General features: G+C 37.2%; 1 protein-coding gene and 1 long non-coding RNA gene across 4 annotated transcripts in view; both read left to right on the top strand.

Annotated features, from left to right (window-relative positions):
- LOC110832180 (mariner Mos1 transposase) overlaps positions 1 to 24788 on the top strand; it is a 349358-nt gene that overhangs the window by 260517 nt on the left and 64053 nt on the right. For all 3 annotated transcript variants that reach the window (XM_022068972.2, XM_022068971.2, XM_087349460.1), the window contains 2 exons: positions 12131 to 12336; positions 20091 to 20226. In XM_022068972.2, the coding sequence (XP_021924664.1) occupies positions 12131 to 12336; positions 20091 to 20226 (342 nt within the window). The remainder of the gene's footprint in view (positions 1 to 12130; positions 12337 to 20090; positions 20227 to 24788) is intronic.
- On the top strand, positions 12418 to 15544 carry LOC147875066 (uncharacterized). The gene is made up of 2 exons (XR_015535306.1): positions 12418 to 12777; positions 15502 to 15544. It is a non-coding gene; the product is annotated as an uncharacterized LOC147875066 (long non-coding RNA).

The raw sequence follows: 24788 nt of genomic DNA, 5'->3' as shown, positions 1-24788 counted from the left end.
GAATTACCCTGAAGATGGAAACTGTAGTGTTTATCGGAACGTTGAATAACATTCAACATTAGACGCGGATCATCCCCCGAAAGCCGAAGTTGTGCATTGAACTACAGCCACAAGAACCAAGCGGCGAAAATTTCTTATCTTTTATTACGGAGCTAAAAGAAATGCTCCATATATATGACTAAGACAGGGTCTATGAAGTTCAGCAAACTAGTTCTGTGGTAGGTGTAGATACGTGCAAACATGGCGCTTGGGCAACTTCAGAATTCTAAAAAATTAATCTCTATTCTACTAGTTATTCAATAAGCATTTGACCGCAAGGTTTATCACATGCAAAGTTGTTTGCCTAATGCAACGCTGTTCGACAAAACATTTATGTTGATGGCATGCTTAATTTTTTTCTGTTCAAAAAGAAGCTTTAGATTATATTCAAACTTGTTTGTTATTACTCATATGTAGTTGATGGCAAAAAGATCATTCTAAACATGTTCTCAGTTTTCATCTATAATACTTGGCATTTTCTAATTTTATTGTAGAGGTCATGTCTGCCGGTCTTTAACATAGTAACAGGGCTGATCTCATTCAACCGATTTTGACTAAACTTTGTGTTGGATACTCTTGATTCATTACGTGATTAGAATAATGTAATTCTTTTGAATTGGCTAATCAGGGGAGTCCATTTACTTGTGTAGCCAAATTTAAATTCGATTTATGTCTTGTTAAATATTTGGCGCATGGAAACAACGTTTTAAATACACATTGTTTCTGCGGAGAGGCTAACATTTTATTATCAGTGTATTTTTTCATACGATAATCCGACCATCCGGTGTTCGCGAGCCACAGTTTGGTTGACATCGAACTACATTTCACATGTGATTTATATACGAGGAAGGGATGTGGAGGTTTCGGCGGATTGGCTGGTAGAAAGGGGTGGCTATTATGGTGCGGTCTCACTGCAGGGGTTGAATTCGTATCTTTAAAACAGTAGCTGAAATGGTAGCGGGACGGGGTGACGGTTGGCGATGTGCCATTTTCAGTAAAGCGGTCCGCGCTGTTATCTACAGTCTTATTGAGCAAGTCGCCACTAAGACTCATGAATTCTCTCGGGGAGTTAAGGTGCAGTGCCTTCCTTTCTTTCTTGGCCCGGGACTTAGAATGAATGCGAGTTACATGTATCCCTTACGGTACCGGGAGAAGCAACTTAAACCTCTCGTGGATCAGCTGCAGATGAGAGAACCATCTGCTTCATTTGTGTGATACTGCGTTTACTTTCATTCCAATGGGATTTGTAGCTACTTTCCAGGAGCACCTGTCTTCTCTGTTATTTAAGAAGCAAGAATTTATATGAAGATTTCTGTCTTCTGGTTTGTTGCGCTGTGTAGTCTGGTCGATGTTTACCAACGTTTCAGAGGTCATACGGCCTCCGTCATCGCCCTGATGGCGGAGGCAGTATGACCTCTGAAACGTTGGTTAACATCTACCAGACTACACAGCGCAACAACCCAGAAGACAGAAATCTTCATACTCATCGCCCTGATGACGGGGGCAGTATGACCTCTGAAACGTTGGTTAACATCGACCAGACTACACAGCGCAACAACCCAGAAGACAGAAATCTTCATACTCATCGCCCTGATGACGGAGGCAGTATGACCTACGAAACGTTGGTTAACATAGACCAGACTACACAGCGCAACAACCCAGAAGACAGAAATCTTCATACTCATCGCCCTGATGACGGAGGCAGTATGACTTCTGAAACGTTGGTAAACATCGACCAGACTACACAGCGCAACAAACTAGAAGACAGAAATCTTCATACTCACCGCTATGAAAACCTCAAATCTTACAAGAATTTATATCTTAGGTATGCTAGAGACAACTGTGAACAATATCTGACGATAGACCAGAAAGATTTTGAAATATGGATTAATTCTTGGATTTTTGGTGAGAAGCTAATAATCGAATTACCCCGTCAAGAAAATCCTCGTCTTTGACGAAATAAAATTTGTTTATCACGTTCACGTGAAACTCCCACTGGACCCAGTCCTGTGCCAGATGACTGCAATCAAAATTATCACACCGCCTGTCTCTAAATTCTATTTCAAGATGATCTCACCTTCTTGTGGTTATACCAGTAGGTCTCACCACATCAAGTTATTTGGCTGAAACTTGTTATGCTTTTTTATTTGTCTTGCGTGCTACATGTCCGTAGCGTCTAGTCGTATTTGATTTAATGACCATGATTTCTCATATGAGCAAATATTCAGTGTTTCTACATAATGTGAAATAAGCGTATATCCTATTGAAATAAAGTACTGCCCTTTATTCCATATTATTGGAGAGCTCGCCTGAAGAGAGAAAGGAAATCGTGAACTTCTGTGGTCAGTAAAGCCAATACAGTTGGAAACTCTCCAGTATAAGGTGTGCTACCCGCCTTATCTATTAGTTAATGTTCCATTAAATTTGATGAACATCTTGTCCTACTATTGTTCAACTTGTATTACTTATACGTAGTAGCAATTATGAACGTTCTAAGAAGTCGAGGGGTGGTTGTTTACGGAACGGATATATCCGTTTAAAACAGGACATTGAAGCACGGGAAGTAACAGAGATGGTTCACACATTTCTCCAGAAAGGCAGAGTTTGCGATTTCGGTGAGTCTGTCGCTACCTTGATAACTGTGGAAGTTGACAGCTGCCAAATGAACACGTCCTCCATGTTTTGTGCAAGCGCAGCGGAATTTATTCCTTTCCTGCGTGTTGATTCAGGGTAAGGTTTGACTACCAAGAATTTATTGTCAATACCACTGTTCACAAAACACCTTTTTTACACAAAGATAAAGTAATACCTTGAAAGTTTCGTGTCTGACTCAAGTTAAACGCTAGGAAAGATGAAAAGGAGCGAAAATCAAAAGAAATTTAACGAATAAAAAGTATTCTTTTTTACTTTAATTTTGTCCTTTTACAAGAAGTTCTTTGCTTTTTTCGTTTTAATTAATTAAATGTTTTCATTTTAAGTAAACCACGTTTAGGTATCAGCTACATTACATGTTTTCACATTAAATTCTTGTACTGTAAAATAAGTTGAACGGACAGATTCTTATGACCATGGTAATGAACCATCGGGCTTCAAAGAAGGGGAAGACTTGCTTGACTATCTGAGTGAATATAAACTTTCTCAAGAACGACCCTACTTTATAGAAAGGTAATTAGTGACTGTATATATTTATTTAAAATGGTACGCATATTAAAGTTTCTTCAAAATATTGAATTAAAATTCTGCTCTTTATATAGGTACAAAGTAAATAATATTATATTTTAAAATATAAGAACGTCGAAAGAACAAACCTATAATAACCTTGTGTTTTATTTACCTGTACAATTGTTATAAACTTGAGATAAAGAAATAGATTTTATGCAAGAACGTAAATAATAAATTGTCATACATGTAGTTATGTGACGGTGATCCTGGAAATTTGCATTTCACACCTATTTCTTGGGCGATTAAAGAATTGTAATATTTTCATGGAATTACGTGGAAACCGGAGTTATTTCGTTGTTTAATCAGTCAGCTAGATAGATGTATAAAATGGTGAAAGCTGTCACACGACGTTTATAATTAGATTTCAGGATCTCACGATTTCTTCTGTTGTGTAGTCCGGTAGAAGCTTGCCGACGTTTCAAAGGTACTTATGACCTCCGTCATCACTCATCGCCCTGATGATGGGGTCAGTAATCACCACTGTAAATGTGTATCAGGCTACGCAACAACCCGGAAAACAGACATCCTTACAGATTTTATATTAATTAATAGTATATGTAAGACTATGTGTTTTACCAGTCGTCCTACTGCTCTTTTACCGCTTGCTTGTAATTTAATTCTTTGTTTTTTACATTATTTTAATTAATTATTTCGGTGGTTACTACTATGGTTATTATGAATAGAATTACACTGAATTGAATCATAATTTATAATTTGTCTCCGATCCGGAAAGAAAACAATTTTGTCAGAACCACCGTCCATTCGTGTCATATCCCATCAAGCAGGAATTCTGATGATGTTTGATATGAGGACTACAGATACAGAGCGACTTATGTGACCGCTTTTCGAAATATTTTTCTGTTACGACTAGTCCTTCTTGAAGTAATATTAGAACTTAACATGTGATGCGTTAAAGAGGACAAGTAATCCTGCAGCATTTAAAAAATATTGGCATGGTAGTTGTATAACTGAGTATGAAGTAAGTTACTCTTACATTTTAAATTACATGGGCCTGTATTCTTACTTTTCCTATTACCGTTGTAATAAATACCAAAGAAAAATGCACTCGAATTGTATTTGTTACGAAGACTTAAAGAAAACTGAGACAAATTAGGCGCATATGGGATGGTATTAAAATCGAATGTAAGGAAACAGGGTTAGAAATATTAGAGGACTTTAATGATCTGGTTCATAAATCTGATAGTGGGCTCGTTTGTACAGAACATTAAACCTTTTGGTTCCGTAATAGGCGATTAATCCTTTGACTAGCTGAACGAAAGTCATCTTCTAAAAAAGTGTTTTGTTATAAAGAGTAAGTTAATAAGCGAGTAATATAATACAAACTATACATAATATTTGGTGATTTATTACTACAACTGTACCTAATAGGTCTATAAAAATACATCGTTAAACTAACATAGCCGACACTTTTATGCATTATGCCTATCGGTTAATCTAGATGAACAGTCTCAACAAAACAAATCATTTGGAAAGTCTTTGTTTATTTATAGTATTGTTTCTTGTAAATTCTTGCATTGCCACTAAGGTCGTCTTTCTTTCTTCTTCCTTCTTTCTTTCTTTCTTTCTTTCTTTCTTTCTTTCTTTCTTTCTTTCTTTCTTCTCCCTGCCTGTGTAGTTCACACATCCACTTTTAGTGTATTTTAAATTCAGTGAGGTAAGCTAGGATAATAAATGCTGATTTATTCACGACTGTTGTTACATCATATTAGAGGTAACGTTACAACCTTTTATTATTTCCCTGGCAGTTTAATGTGGTATTGATGTGTTTATTAACCTGTAATATTTGTTACGTTCTTTCTCCTGCCTACCTTTGACAATAATGAGACTGTAGTAGACTCCTGAACATAAAAGAGACAGTCACTTACGTGCTTTGAAACAGGTACAAAGCAACAACAGCACGTGCGCTAACTCATCGTTAGTCAACAGAGTTTAACGTTCTACATATGCGTTCAAGATCTTGCGACCCGCGGGCCTCGCAATCTTTAATACGCCTGTCACATTACTTGAGAATTAACCGGTTTGAGAAAGGCAACAATTTTTTGGTAATGAGGAAAACGTTGATATAAATATGTATATAATCTAAGCGTCACAGCAAACAATCGCCCATCGCCCTTTTGGAAGCTAATAAATATCGCATTTACATTAAACATTTAAAACTTATTTTTGGTGTTTTTTAGCTCACTGTTGCGACATTACTTTAAGAAGTATATTTTTGCTCGCTGTCCACGATATTATTCACTTTTTATGATGTTTGTAAGAAAAGGTTTTGCCCACCGCTGATGTACCTCCCCACCGAAAACCGCTGTTGAGAGGTTATCGCACTGGATTTGTACCCAAAATGAACCGCTTCGATTATTATTCCGGATACTGTTATCCAGACCGAGCTTCGTGGTTTTCTCAGTTATTTCAAATACAGAATGGAATTACTGTCCACAGATGACGAGAAAATCCCTGCATGGGGAAGTCGTTTCTGGGGCGGTGCAGGGGGAATGTTACTTATCAGCTGGACTAGAGGGCTGCTATTGGTGGGAAATGTGATACGTCAGAGTTTTACGCTACTACACACAGACTGAAAACATCAAGCAGTTAAGAGTAGCGTGTAGTGAGCGCAATTGTAATGTGTTCTGCGGGTGTTGCGATGATATTCTAGATTAAATCACTGTGCCGCTGTGAGGTAATCTTAAAGCTATGCCCATTAGAACACACGAGAGCCTGTCGTCTGTTGTTCGTTCAGTGGTTGTGGAACGAATGCTTTTAGGATCGGTCGTCACTCACCGCGAAATCTTGCGAATGCGCGTATATCAAATTCCTAGCAGGGATTTTCTCCTGATCTGTGAACTGTACCTCGAAATAGGCCAGAACCGCTCTCCTTCAATACTTCTGGGTATTTAATGCATATTATATCAACTTCTGAGATTATGCACATAAACCTCGTGAACCAGTAGTTGATATTGTGACTGCTGAAAATACAAATGTGGAACTTTTAGCGAAGATATTGTATTTTGCCTTCTTCAGATGCTACGGTCACATTCTTGTGGTAGACAGCAGACTACGCTGTGATATTAGCAGTTAAATTGCCATCAGGTAACGATGATTATTAAAATGATGGAACCGATCTGGAATCTATTTCGTGGGCATGGTTCCCGCTAAGCACCGAAGAGCCTCTTGTCGCGTCCAACAGGCATTGGAGATAAGGTAGATTAGCTTTCTAACTATATCTAAATAACTAATTTGTAGTGTTAGAACCCGGAATTCAACAGTGTTTATTCATAAGGCTGTGATTTGTGCCAGTTCCTTCTGTCATAATTTTAATTGTAATATATTCTTCCGTATTTGTTTTGATCTTCCAGTAAGCCTATGTCACTTTCCAACGGAAATTACTAGTCCAAATTCAGTACAGATATCAGCCAGAAGTTGATAAGAAAACGTTCTTGATGGTGCCCGTATGTAATTTCATTGGCAGTACAAATTGTCCCGTATGTTAACTCGATCTAAATAAGAGAACAGTGAACAAAATTTATCGCCGAAAGAGCTAGAGATTAAGGTGGTGCCCCAATCTAAGACCTCGTGGTTAAAAGTCGGGGCACGTAAATGATATGGGTGGAAGAATTGTTCGTGTAGGAATCTCGACACCGATGGTTGTGGCATGTGAATCGCTGCTGATTCTCCTCCAGTGTGACCTCGAGGCTTGTATCCTACCGCATTCAGTATATCCGATGCTGCTATTACAGTTCGTGTAGTTTATTGACAGCCACAATTTTCTACATTGTCTGGAATGTTCCAAGTTTCCGAATCGTAGATTCTCGACAAGAAATGTGGTGTCCGGCTTCTGGGGAAGCTTTGAACCTGCTACCGTCATCCTCAGAAAATTTCCGCCAACTTTACCAAGGACAAAATGCATTTCTGCATATTCTCGTTTGTGTAGTTCGTTTTGTAGGCAATTTCACGGAACCACGCTCCCTCACTTCCCTATGCAAACTGAGACACAGGATCTTACGTTATTTCGTTCTTTCCACGTAGTTGAGTAACCTTCAGAAATCCGAAATCATAAGAAACAAAGCTGATTTTAATACCACAGACAACTATCACACTGACCAAGAAATTTCCAGCCGAGAATTAGTCAGTCAGTGCTAAGTACAGATTTCATTATAAACCAATATTTCAAGTACAGACCTTACCGGACCAATGTGTATTTGCATTTCTTGCGTATTTATGGTAATACCGTAGTTTATCTTAAAAAGTATGGAAGGCAATATTGAAGTATATTATATGCATAGTATTTTGAGCAGTTTAATGACGATTAATTTAGACATTTATATCAAAATCTTGTATGTATCTCATTTTGTGTCCTGTGCTAATGTTCTGCATATTAACCTTTCTTTAACTTTATTAATAATGGTAGTGTAAAGTAAACTGGATTTGCTTCCTAGTTATGTATTGTTTTCTTTGTATAATTGTTATTTGCACAACAGCTTTACATTTTGTATAACTGAATGTTGGTTATAGTTTAATTAAACAGTAGTGATGTTGCAAAAGCTAGGCAGTGCTGTTTTAATATTAGTTATATTGATTCCCGAGATGTTTGTCGATGGTTGTGCTTTTAAATCACATTTCTCTTCGACAGTGGTCAGTTTCAGATACAGTCTGTATGCAATATACAGTAAACCTACTTCACAAATCTTCTCTTCTGCACAACGAACAACGGGAAATTTTTAATTTCAAGTCCTTAAAAAGTCCTAGAAATCAGCTTTTCTGCATGAGGATTTTCGAGATTACACTGCTATTAATTCGTGTTATCCAGTAGGGAAGCAAAGAAATGAACGGCAAACCGCCTTGTACTAAGAAAAGTTTTTGTTTGAAACTGTTGATGCAGAAAATCGCTTTGTCTCATCGTGTTACACCGTTTTCGCCCTGTTGTTGTGATTGATACTTGCCTCCAGAAGTACAGACCTGTACAAAACACTTACCTTTTAAAGATCAGATATTACCACCGGAGTATAAATTCTAATAGAGTAGTTCCCAAATATTTAAATTCTATTACAGATATTAAGAAGCATAATTTGGGAAATGGTAAAGTTTACCATCTAATTTTAAACCAGTGATAACCGACTCATTGAAGCAGAATCCTTCATCAGAAGCAAACTGTTGCTTCTACGATTGATAACCGCTGACTTTGATCGTATTCTGTTTTGATTCTTTCTTCCACCTTTCATAGGATTTCTTATCCGCAGATGTTCTACAACTCTTTAATCTGAGACTGAATTTCGTAATTCTGAATAGGCCGACTGTGTTCCAAGTTTTTCTTGTATTTGATCAGTGTCACTAATAAGACCAGAATCTCTTTTGGCGATGATTGTATCTGAGTAGGGGAGAGCTGGGTGTTTTTGCAACAGCTACTAGACACCTAGATGTCTCGCTAGCAGCTAGTGACACACCGAAACTTTTCGTTTGTCTGACTGAACCCTTAATTAGCAGAGTTGAAAGAGTTTGGCACTAGACGGAGACTCGGCCGACCGGAGCACAACTGCGGCCCCTGGGCGTTCGATGAGATAATTACTCCATGTCGGAAACCCATTCCGGGAGACGTCAACCGATAGGCCAACTCCATTCCAGTCCCCCGCAACGAAGAAGGAATAAACCCCACGATCAATTCCACCTCCAGCCACTACCTTCCCCTGTGTTGAAGAAAGAGTGGAATGGGACTCGTTCCATTTGGTCGAAAATCCTCTGTCCTAACCATTTTTGTCGCTGCCTAAGAATATCTTATAAAGTTGATGAAACACTTTCAGGCTATAAGCCGCGTCAGGTGGCTGAATGGTGAATAAACCATATATTCTGCCAACGTTTCGAGAGCCATCTCTGCTCTCATCCTCAGGGCAGCTAAGTGACTATTAGGCTCTAAGGAATAACGTAGTTAACGGGTGAGTGGGAGAGACTGGATACGAGTGGGTCATGGAACGCGGTATTGAACATTCGGTTTCCATAAAATCTGGGAATTTTATGACTGTACAAATGACTATTAGTTTCTCAGTAAGGATTTTGCCTATGTAGATTACTCGTATGACTTCACTGTTATAAGCCTCCAGCCTCTTGCTAATTCTTCCCTTTTAGGTCTAATCATTCCTATTAGCATCCTATTTTGGAAAACTGACACACGTATGAATAGCTCTCAGTTTTAAAAGTCTGTACTAGCGGATATTTAGTACAGATATAGACATGTTATGCCATTTTGAAGTCATAAATTTGGCCAGCTTATTTTATTGTATGAAAGGATTTGAATAACAATAGACATAAAATATGACGTCTTATTCATGTAATATTTCTGCAATTTTCAAATACTGTCACCCAGAAAATGCAGTGGTAGTTTTGTTTTCCACAGCTGAAAAGAGAGATTGTCCACTTAGGAATTGGGGAAATGTAGCAGAAATTGTGTGAGCTACGAGCAGACCATTCACCACACGTGTGCTGTAAGACAAGATGCCAGAAGTTTACGCAGCCGTCCTTTAAGACACGGCTTACAACTTAATTAAACTTGTCTGCAATTGGCTCTATGCTCTTTTTCCTGCCCATTATTTTTATTTCGCATGCGATGCCATCCCTGTCGCGTTGCGGGATAAAGCAACCCGGCAAGTTGGCTTTCTTGGGCATCTTTTCCTGTTTCTTGTTAAAATGTTGGGCTGCTTAGCGTGGACTGCTAACAACGCCGTTAAAAAAATCACACATACATGTTTGTCAACATCATACATCAGTGAGGGTAACGAATCCTTTTAAAATGTGTCGAAGTTAAAGTGCCTGGGAACTGTGGTATAAAATAATAAAATTGATTCAACAAAGAAATTAAGAGTAAATTAATTTCGGAGAATGATGTTTTTCAAACATGTTGGCATCACTAAAACTTTAATGTTTTCTTAATATTTTTTGTTTTGGATATTAACAGAAATTTTTGGGAAATAACTGATTATTTGCAGTGTGGTGTTGTAGAACTGCTGGAATGATATTTGCTATAGCAGATATGTACCTGGAAAAACTAAAATCAAAGCTAATGATGTATCCTACACCAAACCGCAAAAGAAATTATTTTGAGAATACTTGTAACCAACCACGTCACTACTTACCTCTCTTCTGTTTCTGTAATTGTGGGAAGCGAGTAAAGGTAAAATCAGATGTCTTTATCACTTTCTGAGATAATGCACTTTAAACCGGAAAAATAACCTAGAGGAAACCTCTGATAAGGTGCCTGAGTAGAATCGCTGAGATTGCCAAGAATGCACTTTAATATTTCCTGTGAACGCAGACGTTCGGCAATATATCTTCGTGTCACTGCTCAATCTTCATGTGACACAGCGTAACGGATGGCTCTGATACGAGGCTGTCAGTGAAATTGCTGACAGCGGTGATATCGACTTGGAAATATGACGTCGTCCTTCGCCATTTCAGTGCAAAGAAATCCGTATCTACTGATATCAAGACGATTTCTAATCAATCGTTCGCACGTGGATGCTCTTTCTGATACATACTCTTGTCACTCTTTAAATGCACAAATTTGCTGTTCTGTAGCACCCCCACTCCTCATTTATAACGTATCCAAAATGAGGGTTGGAAACTAATTTCCTATCACGTGGTTGCATGTTTATAAAATTAGTTGTGAACATATAATGAGTTAATTTCAATTAAATCTAATGTCTAATGAATTATGGGAACTGTTAGATACATTATCTTACCTTATTAGTGGGCTTACATATTCATCGTTGTCTGCAGTCCTGAAGGTGGAGGCTATATTTTCCTCCGAAACGTATATACACAAGTCCACATGACGTCGCAACACAATAGGTGACTTGGACATGAAGTCACCGCCGTAATATCCTCAGATGACATATACGAAACCGATAATATACGAGTAATTCAGCTTAATGTTACGCTAAGGACAAGCAGAAAATCCTTTAAAACCGGTGCTTGTCTAAATAACATATAAGAATTTTTGACACAAAACACTGTAATCAAAGATCTTGTGGTTAATTCTGTTTAAGGAAATAATCGCTGTTTACACTGAAAATCACTCTAGATCTTTAAATACAAAAATTCAGTGTTACTGATTGTTAAAGCAGAAGTTACTTGCAGTTACTGTTGCGTTTTAAGAGGATTTACTACGTTTATGTTTGTGTTCCGAATCCATAATGAATCTCCGCTTCACTGTAGCCTAAAATACAGATCGTTCTAAAAAGATTTATACGTAGCAGCGACTTTGATGGTGCTTGTGAGTCAGTTGCTTACCGCTTCCAACTGTGCCATGAAGCTAACGGTGGTACCTTTGAACACATGCACCAAATTTGCTAAATCACGAAGTGCCAATGCTGGAGTATGACATTGTTCAGTTTATTAAAAATGTCTTTATTTTATTTATTGAATATATGTGTATACCTATGTAGACAACCTGTGTATAGTTCTGAGGTGTATTTGTATACAACCATTTTGTAACATTTACTACAGGTTAATTTAGTGGCATACGTATATTTAACACATGCAGCGATATTTTTAAAGAGAAGCATTTCATATTCGGAATCTTTTGTTAGAAACGTTAGTCTCTTCTGATTAATTAAGTCCTAAAATAGGATGGATTTTATTGTCTGTCTGTTTTCGTAACGTGCGTCATTTGCATAATAATTTAAGTTTGATATGAAATGAATTTTATTGTAAAATGTAATTTTATTATCAGGGTCTCAAAACGATTCAGAACATTATTTGTAAGAAACATCTAACTGTTTAATAATTGACCTTGTGCTATGAAACAAGCACACCCAGATACGAGTTGGAATTGCCTTATGACGGACATTTTTCTTTCTGTCTGCAGCTGCTCAAGGCTTGAAGCTGGTGAGCCTGAATGTACCACAGACGGCTGACATATTTCAGCCGGTAACATTGAGTTGTGCGTACGACCTAGAGGGCAGGAGCCTCTATTCGGTAAAGTGGTACAAGGATGAGAGCGAGTTCTTCAGATATATGCCCGACAATAAACCACGGAGTCAGGCCTTCCACACACCTGCCGTTACACTTGACGTAAGTAAACAGGTCACTACTAACTATCTTCTTTTTAAATTGTCTTCTACTTATAAATATTAATGATTTTTTCAGAACAACCGGCTGAGTGTTGCATAATAATATACACAAACAGCTAATAAAATCGATTTGTCATCCAAAGGAAACATCATGAATATAAAATAACGTGTGTGTGCGTTCGCAAGCAGAAATAAACACTATTGCAGAAAGAAATAAGTGAGGACAGTAATGTTTAGTTCGACTTGGCCATGGATGTAGAGGCTAAGCGGATGAATTCACAAGCAGTCTTAGACCATAACATTGCTGAGACGGGTTAAAGTCACACAGACCACGACAGTTACACAGAAGCAGACCGAATACTCCAGAAACTGGTGTGGTCTACGGATCGTGGAAAATAACTCAGACTAAACAAGCAATCGGTGTGCTCATCCATTATAATTGGTAATATAACTTTTCTGTATTTGTTATTGTGTTCATTTTCTTGTTCTGCATCTGTAATTGGCCTTCTGGCTGTTGATACAGAACACTGGTAACCAAAGAATTGAATATAGCAGAAAAAAGACAGTAGCGGCCATGTAAGTACGCATATACTCGTGTATAGTTAAAATTTAAGCAGGTTCTGTGGTAAAGTTATGCGACTTTTGTCAGTTGTCATACGGCTAATTAAAACTTCAATTTATGTCAAATATGAAACGCTTGCCACAAGGATATTTGCCATGAGTTCGTTTAAATTATACTGCAAGTATGTTGACGGTGCACATACTAGCTGCACCACTGTCTTCTCTATGGAGCATAGTGTTTGAGAATCTAATAGTCGCTCAGATAGGCGAGACATTCCACGTCATTTATGAACCCATATGTTTATTAACTTGCGTACCACACTCCCGGCCCATCTCATTCTCCATGTAGGGAGGGAACATTGCCTGCCATTTCCCAGACTATTGTTGATAGGTTTGTATTCATACTGGTTCGATGAAGAATTATACGGACTCCCGTGGTTTAACCTTAAGCTTGTATATAAACGTAATCGGCAAAGAACGAACGCTTTTGTTAATAATATAATATATCGATGTAGTTGATAGTGTCCAAGAAAATTCTGTTTTTTGGAAGAATATCTGACATCTTCAAATCTGTTGGTACTAGTTACCTACTTGTGTTTGTGGCTCGTATAACATTAGCAATTTTTCTGTTGTTATTACTCGGATACAATTTTCGAGTTAAAAATAATGTTTAATCCCTCGCTTATTCGATCATTACTGTAATCATACCGATCATGAGAATTTCTTTATTGGAACTCTATTCAAAAGCGTGTTTCTTTCTTTCAGACTCCACCCCTCAGTTAAAGTAGGCTGGCTGTTAAACAGATTGTATGAAGGTGGATATTTTCACGAGGCAACGAATGTGCCTGAGGTCACTTTGCATTTGCGCTTGTGTTTAGTTTCATGGCGGAAAGATCTCGGAGTTGTAGGATGAGTTGCTTCGGAGACAATTTCCTTGTGAAACATAGATTCCAAAGTAGCAAACCGTATAAAGTTTCCATCTTTTTATTTTTTCAATTCTAAAGGGTTTTGACGACGGTAGTTTACACTTAAATTTATTTGTTGTCAGGACTTTTTCCATCGTCGGTTTTTAAAATTCACGACGTTTCGGAGGCTGATTCTGTCTCCGTCTTCAGGTGAGAGGTACCTACTCTGTTGGGTCCCTTAGAAAGAGCTAGTCTCTGTCACTGTCTATTTTTTTGCTGGAATGGTAGGCATGAAATTTGTAGGTATGAACTGGCCTTCAAATATCGACTGAACTCAGCATTAACAGGCTAGAGTGTTCATTACACTTAACAGACTGTACGATGGCGTGTTGTGTAAAGATTTACATTTTCGTCAAACTTTAAGTTATTCTTGGTATCTTATCACGTACTGTCAACTTGCTTAACCTACTTAATGTGAATTCCTGTATTAAGCGTGGTTGCTAAAAATATTCGCAATGCAGAATAACATTGATATATGCTATAAATATATATATATATATATATATATATATATATATATGTATATTGCATATTTCGATGTAATACACATTTCCAAAGTCTTTGCTTGCGTACCGAAGTGTTGGAAGTCTCAGGTTCGATTTATCCCTCGGAACCCGGCACTCCTGACAGATTTTCATTGTTTTCTCAGTCCCTCCAGGATAATGCTCCGGACAAACCTAAAAATAGTACACCACCTATTCCTTCCAAATTTTCTCCCAGTTTAACGTTTGCAGTCATCCCACCATTCGATGCCATATTACATATTCTATTTCAGAAAACGTCCTTAAATAAACAAAGATAAAATCTGAAAGTAGGGTTGATGTTTTCATTGCGTGGTATAGCTATGATTTCTCTCATCTCAGTTTGCTTGACGGATTGTGGCCCTCAGACACAAATATGTATATGTCATGCACACATATACGCGGATTCCTCTTTCACCGGAAATTGCTCAAGATTCTTGACGGCAGTAACGATAAATTCTCAACAAAACATCCAGGAGAACAGGTCGGAATACTCTAGGACGCCGGTAATGTATTGGACTGGCATAGAACGATCATCGTGATGGGTCCATTCTTTCCATTTCGAAAAAAATTGCCATTTCAAGCCTCAGAGACTGTACACAATGCTTTGGGGTAAGTGGCTGGTCTTAGGTAAAACCTCTGATCCACCCTTCGTATCGGAGTAATCGTAATATTTTCACAGAGGATCGTTGTATTTTGCGGGAAAATGCACCTAATAAGTGAGGGAAAGTGGCGGGTTTTATCCCCTGAATATGCAAATTTCAGTGCCATTGTAATAATCCGTATTTGGCTCAGTTTCTGTAAATGGTTCTTGAATGGTAATATACAGAAGTTACGTTCTCTTGATAACACTGATGTGGTATTTAACTTATGGAAACCAACAATTTTCTACGTATAACCAAGAATAATTTCCAGTAACTTTGAATTGTTTTCCTCAAACTGACAGGAATAATCGATTCTCGGATTAAACTAATGAACTCACTCAGTAAAGTGCCGGAACGATGTTTTTCGTAAGAACCTGATAATCGCTGAACTAATCCAGAACTTCCGAATTGCTTCTTTCTTTCAGGATTTTCAAACAAATTTTTTATGAATTTCTGTTGTCTTCTCCATCGTCAGCAGGATGTCGTCCTGATGTTGGAGGCAGCAGAGGCCTCTGTAACGTTGGTAAACTTCTAGCAGACTACGCGATGCTACAATCTACAAGGCAGCCAACTTCTTACTCTTTGCCCGTGATTATCTCAAATTCTATAAGTGACAGTTTCTGCGCGTATATAATGCAACACACAGGGTTCGTGATATTTCGAGTTACTTTTCTAAAACAGTTTTATTTAGTTGGGTTAAAAATATTTCAAAACCGCCGTGCTGATTTTATATCAATACTGCAGGAAACTAATTTAAATCTTATAGAGAAATTTAGAACTCGCAGAAAATCTCCAGCGCTCTACAGAAGCAGGTGAGGCCCAACTACTGTAATTAACTTTCCCAGAAGTTGCTTTACTTTGATCTGAAGGTTCCCGGTGTCCAGTGACACCAAGCACCGGAGATCAGGTATCGGAAACATACAAAATTGAAATTCTGTCGGGAGAACGTATTTAACATCGGGATGCAAAAACATGTAAGGAGTGAAAAAGTGTATTGTAATGTGTTATAATGTAGTGTGGTGCGTTCTAGAATAAGAAAACTACCAATGGCAGCGTGAATTTTTCAAAATCCAAATACTGAAGCACAGAGGGAACGGGTCGTGAAATTCTGGCATTTGAGTTTATACATCGTTCTTCATCTTCTGTCATACACAGATCACAACGCAGCACACGCAATTAAAATTGCGAGCGCTGTTCGCCAACTATCAACACCCGAAGACTGGCGAACATGGCAGTTTTAAATATCATGCATCCCTCCACCCCGCAAGCCTGTACCACATCTTTGTCCTTGTAATTGCGCCCGTGTAAATAGACGGTGGTTGTAAGCCTCAAGTAGCTGCCTGTCAACACGTGGCTGGCTTAAGCTGGCTAATGACGCGTTTAATCTGTCGTGTTAGCCAGGATAACACGGTTATATGAACAATTTACATATTACAGTACATTTGTAATTTGTGCCCATGTTCTACCTTTCTGGTTAAGTATTTATATTACAGCGTATTGTGTGTTGCCTATTGGAGGGCCTGAGTTGAAAGAAATATTGAGGGCGTTTAAGTATAGGAAGCTGAGGGCAATATGTGAACCTAAGAAGTAAGAAGTAAAATGAGGGTGGAGAAAACGGTATAATGTGGACTTGTATAATTTGTTCAACTTCGCCAAATATTTGTTCTTAGTGTGTACAAATAAAATTTCGAAGTGATCGGGGCATATTTTAGGAGGAAAACGCCTACAACAGTTTATTTGTAAAACCTACCTGTAACAAGAAAATGAACCAAGCAGATGAATGTACAAGTAGGCAGATACATAAATATGACTCTTCTTATACTTCTACGATTTCTTAGATCTGTGTGAGGTCACCACTCTAGCAATTTTTCCAACGGTAAAAGCAGCATTCAAAAGGTATTAATCCGTTCTGTTTTAATTTTACCTTATGCATCAAAAAGATTCCAACATGCCTTCTTGTTCCTAATTAGAAAAAATCAAAACTGCTTTGTTGACGTTAATAACAAGGTAATATTGAAAATTTAATATTGAGAGTTGATGTGTACTTGAACGTACGGACTCTACTCATGTGCCGAGCGCTTCAAAGCAAAATGGCTCTGGTTAATTTTAATATCAAATGAAAATACCTAAAGTTTATTGGTCCTCTTTATGACGAAATTCACTGCGAAATATTTACTCCATCCTGCAGCGCATGGTATCTGATTCAGAGGAAAATTGTTTGTTCTCTCTCTCTCTCTCTCCCCCCCCCCCCCCACCCGTCACAAAGACGTCTGCCTGATCATGTTTAGTTTTGCATCAAGGACTTAAACGTTTTAATACTTGTATTTTTATATAAATTTTAAGACCTTCATTCTAAATAACGATTATCTCTTTGTTCACACTGTTTTATTATCTTTATGAAAATATTAAAAATTGAAATGACTTGGTGCTATGCTGATACCATAATGTTTTCAATCGACGAGGATAAAGACCGGCAGAACTTGAAATTATCAGAGGATATGAGAAATTAATACAAAATTTTAGGCTCTAACCAGAAAATGAAAATACTGTGTGGGAGACCTAGGCCTAGGTTGGAAGGTAATATTAAAACGAATCATAAAACATTTGGTGTGGACTAAGTGTTTGGAAGCAGATAAGTGTGAACTCAGTGTTTAACATTTGATTGCAGCTGAACTGAGAGACTATCAGCATCACTATAGGGTGTGCTTCTTGAAATTAGTTATGAAGCCATAACTTGTTGTCCACTCCGGAGGTTGAATTTATAGGTTTTCACAAGCCTGTTATTGATATGTTTCTCATAGTATCGTTTCACGAAACAAAATATGATGAAAATTATTACGACTAAAACGGCATGGAAAAATGGAAAAATTGAGTTGAGAGTAAATGAGGGAAAAATTATATTCAGGTGAGGTGGCAGTACAGTAGGAATTAGTGAGGAGGTAATGAACAGATTTTAATTAAAGTATTTAATGGATGGTTGTGAGCAAAGAAATTACGAATGCTTTAATAGAAGCGGTCTACATAGTGTCTTGAATTGTGAATAGGGGTGAGTTGACCATAACAAGATCGTTGAGCTATTTAATATGTAATGCATGGGAAGTAGTGAAATTGAATGTAACAGAAATGGTAAAAAGTTTGTATAATACTAATTTTTTATGAGAAGATAGAAACAACCCAGGAGAATAAAAAGTTGTCTAATAATAAATTGCAGAGTTTGTGTGTCACAAATAGTGGTTTCATTACATTATTTTTATCCTGGTATTTGTTGTATCAACAATATATAACATTTATCATAATATTCAGACAATTATTTTGTCATGTTTCAACGAAAGAAAGACAAATAGATTCAAGCTAATGAAATACAAACACACGTGTTTTTCTCTACTTCACTGGAACATATTTTGGCAGTAAATGTTATTTATTATTCATTACATTATATTTAATACGCTTATTTGCATAGCTAAATGAACCCGACACATTTTCAGTACTGGAAAATAGGTAAAACCGGGAATTAACGCCCGGCGGCTGGTAACGCCACCTATCGCCATAGAATGAAGTTATGGGAACGTCCAGGAGAGTTCCAACGAGATTAGTTGCTGTAAAAAATAAAGCTTAAATCCGCCATATTAGAACTTCTACAAGCAGCCTCAGTTAATTGGAAAACGCAAGAGGTTGTCAGGTGCTATCACCGTTTTGTGAAGCCTTAATTATCGCCAGAATTTCATTTTTGCAGTACAAAGGTAGAAAACTTCAGTTCCAAATTTTAGATTGTTGTCTCTCCAAACTTTGCAATAACTTGATTCATTTCTTAAGGGATTTACCTTTCGAACCCAGATGTCTTACCAGAAACTGACTTCTCGCTGAGACCGGTTTTGGAGCCACACACACAATGCATCGTCAACCATGACGAAGAAACTTCATCACGCGGTGACAATCGGGAACTGCCTACGCATTCTAAAGAAGATGCAGTCACTTTTTCGAATTCTACAGGTTGTTCGGTGCTAGATATGGTATATTTTCCAAAAGTAGAATACGTAACGCTCTTCGGTGATTCCTTAATTTGAAAGCGTTTAAGAGCAAAACTGCAAAAGACGAGAAGTAGAGACTGTGAATAAAACCTACTGATAAAAGGACGAACGATTAAATTTTATGGGAACTGTGGTGCTTCCTACGCTTTGATTCTCATAGAAATGACGGATTAATTAAATTTCAGGTTATATGTGGAGAACACAAGCTGTGTACTTTGTGTGATGAGATGTGAGGTCCTTCAACTTCTGATTACGTTTAAGTGTGTAAACGTTTCTTCGGCACAGAATTCCTTTCTTTTTCAAGATTTGTTCAGTGGCTAAATTTTATTTTTATTGTATTCTTTTAATTTCGGAACTCAGAATTTTGATTTCGATTGTAGTTATACTTATGTCCCATAAAACATTTTAATTTTATATAATCTTTCTTTGAATATAATACTCTGACACGTAACTGGTGTTAAAACGAAACTTGCAGAGTGATAACGAAATTTCTTTCCTTGCTTAAAATAGCCTTTTTTCTTAGAATAACAATATAGTTTTTAGAAATAATTTTCTATCCGAAATTGTAAAAAATTTAGAAATTTTAGAGATACTATTTTTTTCTCTCTCCCTCTCTCTGCCTGCCTGCAACTACGACCAATTAATTCCACAAGTGGCATTATTTCCCGCCCTTACCCTACGTGTTCCGGGGTGTGAATAATGTAACAGAACGACAGGTGCAAAAATAAAAAAAACTGCAGGAAATTGTGGCGCTGTCTTCCAGAAAATTCATGGCGTATTTGCTAAATGTGACCTCTTGTGTAAATATCCTTTACCTAACTGAGTCGAAAACCATTAGGTAGTTTCGGCGATGAGAACTGTCAAACGACAAACAGAACCTCTCAGGCGTTCTTTAACACGGAGTGCAGAGAATAAACTGATAATGTGGAAGTCTTGTCCGTCTCTCTGCTGGACCGCTTCTTGTATTCCCGAAACTACTCAACGAGTTTTGATTAAACTTGATAGTTTCCGCTAATGACCCCTCTTTATTTTCCAGATGCAGAACTCTGACATGAATAAAGTGACTCTGATCAACCTTCAGTTCAACACTAGTGGCAACTTTAAATGCGAAGTTTCTGCAGAGGCACCAAATTTTGAAACTGTAGCTCAAAACTCCAACATGACTGTAATGGGTAAGTACATATGTCACATATTCGTATTTTTTTATCAGGAAAGACTAATTTGTATTTGATGTTAAAGTCTTGTATCATATTGTAATTCGGTACTGTCTAGATTTATATCACTGACGCACAAAATGTATTATCCGGTTCACTTTTCCCTTTACTTTTAGGTTTGGAGACATGTCGTTTTAATAATACATTTTTGTGTGCAGAATCTATTCCGAAATTATTTTACGGAAGATTTGTATCGACAGACCTAGACACGTCGTGTCATGTGCCATAAGCTTCAAAATCTAGGTATCATGAAACGAAACTGATAATGGGGAGATCGACGTATTATAAGAATCCCAAATATTTCTACTTGTTCACAGTTGCTGTTTAACTAAATTACTAATCTGTTAGTGAACTCTGTGAAATACACTATACATTTCCTTGACACCTCGATATATACTGGGTTTGTGTTTTAAGGAATAGCGTCGTATATTGAATATGCCTAAAACGGAAAACAATATTTTTGTTAAACTGGCGCCAAAACTTATAATTTACATCATATTCTCTGATAAGCCTGGAGAAAGTTCGATACAGTCAGTGAATTTTGAAATTTGGCCCCAAGTAGGATTATGATTTTCCTCATAATGCTGGGGAAAACGCGGATAATGAAAGCGCGTATAACGAGAGCTATATATAATTTTTCTATTATATTAAAGCAGCAGTGTCTAAAGAGATATTGATTCGTTATTGTTATCATAAGCAATATACTGAATAATGTGACACTGGAAAACAAATGTAATGATTTGCGGATTCTACCTATCTTTCTTTATGCTTTGATGTATATTCTGTGTTTTCTTTGATATTTATGTCAATATTCCAGTTAAATTTAGAGAATAATGGGAAATCAAAGAGCTATCAGCCACGATCATGTCTTATGTCAGTAAAACATTCAAGCGGTATCAGTAGATCTCTCATTATAATAACATTATCTATCAAGGAGTAAGAGAAGAAAGATGTTTACAAACCGGATTCCCAAGCACAGGACGCTGAGAGTTGAGTCTCTTAGCGGACACTCTGTATACATTAATTAAGTTATAAATTAACGTCTGTTAGCGGTAGTTAGCACTGAACCCTTTTTGTCCGTTCCGCTAAGTTAGCATTACTTAAGTTAATGAGCATGACTTCACTGCAGGTCGTTGTTTGTGTCCTGTTAGTATTTAGAAGGCCGTTGTGTCAGTATATATTGTATTAACGTACCGTGAACCAATTTGATGATGTTAACTTGGTCCACGGCTGCGAATAATTTAAGTGCGCCTGGAGTAGACAAGGGTTAGAAACTCTCTGCCAAAGCGCGAGGCTTTTGTTTCACGTCGTTATACGATTCGATTGGGAGTGAGGGAGAAATTGACTCAGTCTGTTTTCTGGTCACTCTGTGCCTTTAGAAAAGAAATTAACCAACTTGCAGATGACACATAAAATTTTATTGAGAGCTGTTTTAATGCTGTAAAACATATATCAATCACATAAAAGTAACTTTTTGGAGAACTGCTTGAGGACTCCATGTTTATTGAAGTTATTTGAATTGCTAATAATCTATAATGTTGGTTTGAAAGAAGAGGGACTCTACTTGGTTGAAAAGTTTCAGAAAATGTGGAGAACTTACTTCTCCCTAGATTTAGGGACACATTCTATGCCACAGAACTGTGGACTTCTATATTGTACGGGTACCGTTACTTTTACTATTACATAAGCTAAATTAACTAATTGCCTAATGAAGAGGGGCCTCATATTTTCGATATCGCTTATAGCTTTTCGCAAGTCAGTAATTATACAGTGGGCTGGGTATATAGCAAGCAAGAAGTAGACATTATTCTGTTGATAAACTGCATGAAAAGATATACTTTAAGCCTTTAAAGTCGAAGCTCGTTGTTTTGTATTTGATTTAGTTTGCTAAGAAAACAATATCAAATTCTGTAAATACTTTTAAACATATTTATTATAACACGAAGAGTGTTGGCCTGACACTCATAGCAGTCTTTATATGAATCCTTTGGTAAAAACTTGCGATCCATTATGTCATATGCTTATAATTTTTAGAATTTAATGTCTAATTGCGTCACGAGTTCAATAATTCACTGACTTAATAAATGGAGGGCTTGTTTAATGCCTGAATTTCGTACCTAACTGACCAAACTAAGCTTTTCTCTTGCTTCATAATACGTACTTCTTGGGTAGCAGATAGCTATTCATCTGACGAAGACATCCACTGATCTTACAGAAGGGTAGTCAACTGTGTATCCATGTTAACACTGTGCTCCTGTCAGTAAGTTCATTTATTTCTTGTAGTTTATTTCATGATGCCCTCAGAAGCTCAGACTACGTACCGTTATAAAATAAGATCATTCAATTTCAGACCGTCACAGTTTGGCTGTGACATCGCTTACATAATGCCCGAAATATACAGAATGAAACAGTTGTTAAAGTAGGAGAGAAATTAAATGTATGAAAACAAGAATAAAAAATATCATCACGCATTTGTTAAGTTTTAACGTTTTTCGCCTGAAATATGCTTTTTGTTTTCTACAGCATGTTTCCTGTGCAAACCTTCTCAGTTTAATCACATTATAATAAAGTCAGACGAAGAATTATACCGTCATGCAAACGGAAATACAGTATTTTGATTAGTTACCATGCTAGATCTAACGATAAGAAAGGAAGTGAATTTTTCTCTCTTGAAGCCCCCACATGAAGTGCCATTGTCATATATCACAAGGTCTCTTTGTGTATGTACTACGGGATCTGTTCTCATTATAATTAGATTAGAAAAAAATCACGTATAACAGCGTTATGACATCCTATAATAATGGAGCAGGAGAGAGGCCGAAGGTATTACAAATGGCTTGTTCGTGAGGGGTTCATTGCGTGCAGTCTATGCATCAAGGAGGTCGCTAAGATTTAAATAGGGTCTTAGTACTTTGGATTTGTTACAAGAACAAATGAAGGGAAATTATGCACTTAGATGATGGCTGTCTTGTGGATTGTAGCGCCGTGTGGTCTGGTAGAAGTTTACCAACGTTTCAGAGGTGCTTGCTATCTTCATCATCATGGCTATTGTCTCTGAAACGGATTTAAACTTAAGAGATGGGAGCTGATATCCTAGTTCGGTTGTTTAAAAACGTCTTGAAGTACACAGAAGCTATATAAATAAAATTGAAGTGGCGTAAATAGTTCGAGAATTTCCCAGAATATTTTGCCTCATACAGTAGGGCGCTCAAAGTCTGCCCATTACTGATGGATGCAGAAGGAGCTTGTACGAGGGATAGTGATGGGTCACTGCACAAATGGTATTTTGAAAGCAAAGTTCAACGTCTGATTTTCAGATCGTTGACTGTGACTTCATTGAGTGTGGACACATACTAGACATGCGGCATGATTCCACGTCCTCTTTCGGTTTCACGGAAGACGGAATCCTGAGCAATTTCCCCGTTACATATTTAGCAGAAAACATATATCCCTCAAATGTGGAATTCAGTCTTACATCTCTCGGAGAACCATATTACTCAACTAGGTTCGTTATTTGACGCATTTACCTAATTACATAGCCCCACAAAATGTGTTATTATTAACTTACACGGAATGTTTAAGTTCTTTTATAATCAGTCTCAGACAAAGTCTCACATTCCTCGAAAGACTCATTAGCTGTCAATGTCTGATGAACATGTATGTAAGTCCTTTAATTTTACGTTCTACGATCATGTTTCAGTAAATGAAGATTTTATGTATTGTTTATAGCTTTTACTGAGCCTACACAGAATTTCAGGGCTCCTTCATTTCTGTATATCTTAAGGCTGTGACGCTATCAATGATAAGAATTTGTACTGCCATCTGTTGACACTTCAACTATTTTCATTTTCCTTTAAGCTTAATTCATAAAATTCTGCAAAAATGAGCGGGCAAATATGACAATTGTATGAGCAAAATGGTTGAACTCATTCGCGCGAAGGCTGTGTGTGTGTGAGCAAAAGAGGACCCACATCCTAAGGGCTTAATATTTAGGTATGAACGTTATCACAGTGGATTGTAAGACCTACTTGAAAGCATGGGAAGAAGTATATTAAATGTGTTACTTCAAGCTTCGTATTGATTGGATATCAGAGAGGAAGCTCAAATGTCTGAGTGTTAGTAAATCCTGAAAAGGATTTCCGAGAACTCTGTTAACATTCTGATCTCTTAAAGTTGTTCATGTATAAATGGTGTACCCTGTACCCCCGTTTCCAATAGCGATAGTATTACGGAGAAAAATATATTTAATATAATGAATTTCGAATTTCTTTAAAATCCTTTAGTTTACAAGTAGTTGTTTCTAAGTGAATATGTTATGATGCCAGAAAGCTGCCGTTATATGACTGCACAAGTAGTTCACATCCCCAATTCTTTCTCTCCGATGCAAGTATCGTTCTTTGTATTTCATTCATACAAAATGTGAGAAGAAAGGGTAACAAACATTGCACTTCTAGATGTGCAGAAAGGTTATAGTACATTAATAAAGAATCTAATTATATGTGTTGTGAAAACCCCTTAGG

The sequence above is a fragment of the Zootermopsis nevadensis genome, unplaced genomic scaffold (assembly GCF_977971745.1).
Source record: "Zootermopsis nevadensis isolate Lab colony 2312 unplaced genomic scaffold, Znev_1.0 Znev_ptg000002l, whole genome shotgun sequence".
Taxonomy (NCBI): domain Eukaryota; kingdom Metazoa; phylum Arthropoda; class Insecta; order Blattodea; family Termopsidae; genus Zootermopsis; species Zootermopsis nevadensis.
Note: the sequence above shows the minus strand (reverse complement) of the source record. Positions and strands in the feature narration are given on the sequence as shown.